Below are 3164 nucleotides of genomic sequence, written 5' to 3'. Positions count from 1 at the left end.
GGGGGGGGGGGGGAGATTAACACTCATCAGCAGTATTTTGGATGGTCACCAACCTATTTTATGTCCCTATTGCCAATCCCAGTCAAAGTGCAAAAAAAGCATGACAAACTCATAAGATCTTTCCTATGGAAGGATAATAGTAAAGAACATAAGTTCCACTTAGTCAAATGGTCCAAATTTACAATGCACAAAACACTTGGGGGCTTGGGGTTAAAGACCTGGCACTTCACAACAAAATCATGCTTATGAAGTGGCATGGGAGATATAACCAGGAGGAAGTTGGCTTTAGAAAAGAGATCATCCCAGCAAAGTATGGGGACTTCTAGTCACGGGTGCACTAATAAGATTAGAGCACCATATGAAACTAAGCTGTGGAAGTGTATCATGAAATTTTGGGAGGATTTCGCAACAAACATATCACTGCTCGTAAGAAATAGGGTACACGTCCAATTCTGGAAGGACAAACGGTTGGGACAAACTACACTAAAGGAGGCCTATCCAAGACTATTCCTGATTGCAACCAATCCATACTCTAGTATTGCTCAAAACAAGGAGGACAACACATGGAATCCAAAGCTAAGAAGGGATCTTAATGGTTGGGAGGCAGAAGATCTGGATTCACTTCCAAGACTACATAATAGCATAGTCACCAACTAGAGAAGAGATAGACTTAAATGGAGCAACAACAGAGAAGGCACTTACTCGGTCAAAGCAGGCTACTGCCACTTGAGGTCCAATAAAGAAAATGATTGATCAATGGTTATAGTGCTTCATGTGCAAACGGTTAGGAAAAGATAAAAGGAAATTACTTGCTAGAGCAATGTCAACTCGGCAGCCAATTATTATAGACATGACTAAACATGTCTGAAATACAACGGCAAATGCCTGAGACAATTGAGGATGTGATGCGTAATTGGAGATTTAGAAGAAGAATAGGGAGGTGCAGAGCATGGAATGTGGCTCCTTCAGTCCTTCCGTCCTTATTTGGTCTCTTAGAATGGACAGAAATAGTAAATACTTGAAGGGATTAAAAATGAGTTCAGAAAACTGAGGGCTTGCTTTCTCTTTGTAGTTAACTTTTGGTGCTTGATCTACATCCCTATTAGTGCGGATGATTGTGCGTCAATCATAAAGGACCATTTTTGTATAAGTTATCCACTTTTAGCCTTTTACTCAATATCAATAAATTTTACCACAACAAAAAAAAAAAAGAATCTACAATCAAACAGGGGTATTTTTTACTAGTCAAATACATTTTTTTTATTAATTTTTTTTTTGTCGGGTACTAATTTTATGAAGTTTACCGGCCAAAACTTGTCTCTTCACCTATGTAATGTTTTGTAGCCGTAGTAGAGTAAACTAACTGTGATGAGAAACACTGAATTGAAATTCTCCTAACATTACTTAACATACAAGCATACTAAAGGCTACAAATAGATAAGATATTCATATTAGCGTCAACATTTATAGCTTACTTGGCCAAACCTTTTGCTTGGCCAAAAGTGTTTTTTTACAAAGGTTAAGGTGTTTGACCAAGTTTTTAGAAGGAAAGAAATGATTTTAGGTAGAAGCAGAAGCAACTTTTGAGAAGTAGAAAAAGTACTTTTTTGAAAAGCACTTTTGAGAAAAATACACTTAGTAGCACTTTTTAAAATCTTGGCCAAACACTTATTGCTGCTCAAAAGTGCTTTTCAAATTAAGTAGTCAAATACAAACCGATTCTCACCAAAAATATTTTTTGGAAAAGCACTTTTGAAAAAAATACTTTTCAAAATAAGCTGATTTTAGAAGCTCGGCCAAACATACTATTAATAAGGTACTTTCATACTGTACATGATATGAAACACAACATAGAACACAAAACATAAATTCAATGCAATGTATATAATATTAATAAAGCAGTAAACGCTAAAGCAATTGCCAAGGTCTACATTCAAGTTTTAGCTCAAATTCACCCCTTATTCCACTTCTAGCTATAAATTCATAGGGCTAAGGTTGTAAAATCTTTTGTCTATCCATTACACTCAACTAAGTCACTTCTTGTCTTTTTCCTTTCGTAAATAAGAGGTGGCATTCAGATCAATTTGCGCAAAGCTCGGGTACTTGCACCATCTCACTGGATAACTTATGCCCACATCTTAGGCAGATGTAAAAGAAATCACCTAAATTTTTTGTGTTGTCGGGATTTGGACCCTAGTCTTTTTAGCCTGATATCTTTTCGTTTGCGTTCACATAACTTTTAAACATATAATCCATTTCGAACATACAACCTATACTCAAAATGAATAATTCAAACAATTAAAATAAGGGCACAGATTGAATGCGCGATGATTTGATATTCTAAAAAGCTCGCAATAAATATAGCACATCAAAAGTGAAGCTGAAAAAATTAAACAATAATCGATGGTTCAACAGTACTCACATGGCGAAAGAATATCGATGCCGTAGGTTCACCTGCACACGCAAATTTTTCAATTAATCAAACAAAGTCATCCAGTTAACGATTCGAAAATGATACACTGAATTTATAAACAAAAAAGAATATCGTGAAACCTAGATACGCAGATCGAAAAAAGAAACAGATCTAAAGAATGACGAAATGACCGGAGAAAGCGTAACCTGTTTCTCTTCGGGGGATTTGAGAGTCGCGGAGTGGAATGGAGCTGCAAAAGGCAATTACTATGCAAGAGGAGAATCTCGAAGGTTCGTTGGGCTTTGTGATGGATGTTGGTCAATTAGCTTGCGCCGAGTGCGTAGGGTACGCCGGGTTTAATGTAATTACTGGAATACCCCGCTCCGTGTTGTCGTTATTTGGGAGAATTCCCATTCCCAAAGGAGAAATTTCTAGATGGAACTTTTCTCTTCGCTCTCCCAATTATACCCACCAATATACTAAGGAACTAACAATACCACACACCAAAACACCCACATAATCTATATATCTATATCTATATTATTATAAAAGTATGAAGCCCTTAATTTAAAAGTTGAATTACTAAAATGCCCTTCTTAATAACCTAACTACCTACTTATGAATTAAAAATAAAAAACGCTAGGCTTAACATCTGAAAGACCTAAACCCACTGTTTCAAATTGGATACGTTGCTCTGGAAGAGAGGTGAGATGTATTCCTTGAGAAAAGTTCCATTCACTTAAAGTGTTGT

The 3164-nt window shown here is 36.4% G+C and overlaps 1 protein-coding gene across 2 annotated transcripts in view; it reads right to left on the bottom strand.

Moving 5' to 3' along the window:
• Positions 1-2832, bottom strand: part of LOC109229102 (cytochrome b-c1 complex subunit 6-like) — a 10975-nt gene extending 8143 nt beyond the window's left edge. Inside the window, exons 1-2 of one of the 2 annotated variants that reach the window (XM_019394420.1) lie at positions 2554-2832; positions 2423-2454 (exon numbers count right to left, since the gene is read on the bottom strand). In XM_019394420.1, coding sequence (XP_019249965.1) covers positions 2423-2424 — 2 coding nt within the window. In that variant the 5' untranslated portion in view covers positions 2425-2454; positions 2554-2832. The remainder of the gene's footprint in view (positions 1-2422; positions 2455-2553) is intronic. The other variant, XM_019394419.1, reaches the window with a different exon arrangement.

The sequence above is a fragment of the Nicotiana attenuata genome, chromosome 7 (assembly GCF_001879085.1).
Source record: "Nicotiana attenuata strain UT chromosome 7, NIATTr2, whole genome shotgun sequence".
NCBI lineage: Eukaryota > Viridiplantae > Streptophyta > Magnoliopsida > Solanales > Solanaceae > Nicotiana > Nicotiana attenuata.
The sequence above is the reverse complement of the archived record's forward strand: the minus strand, read 5'-3'. Positions and strand labels throughout refer to the sequence as shown.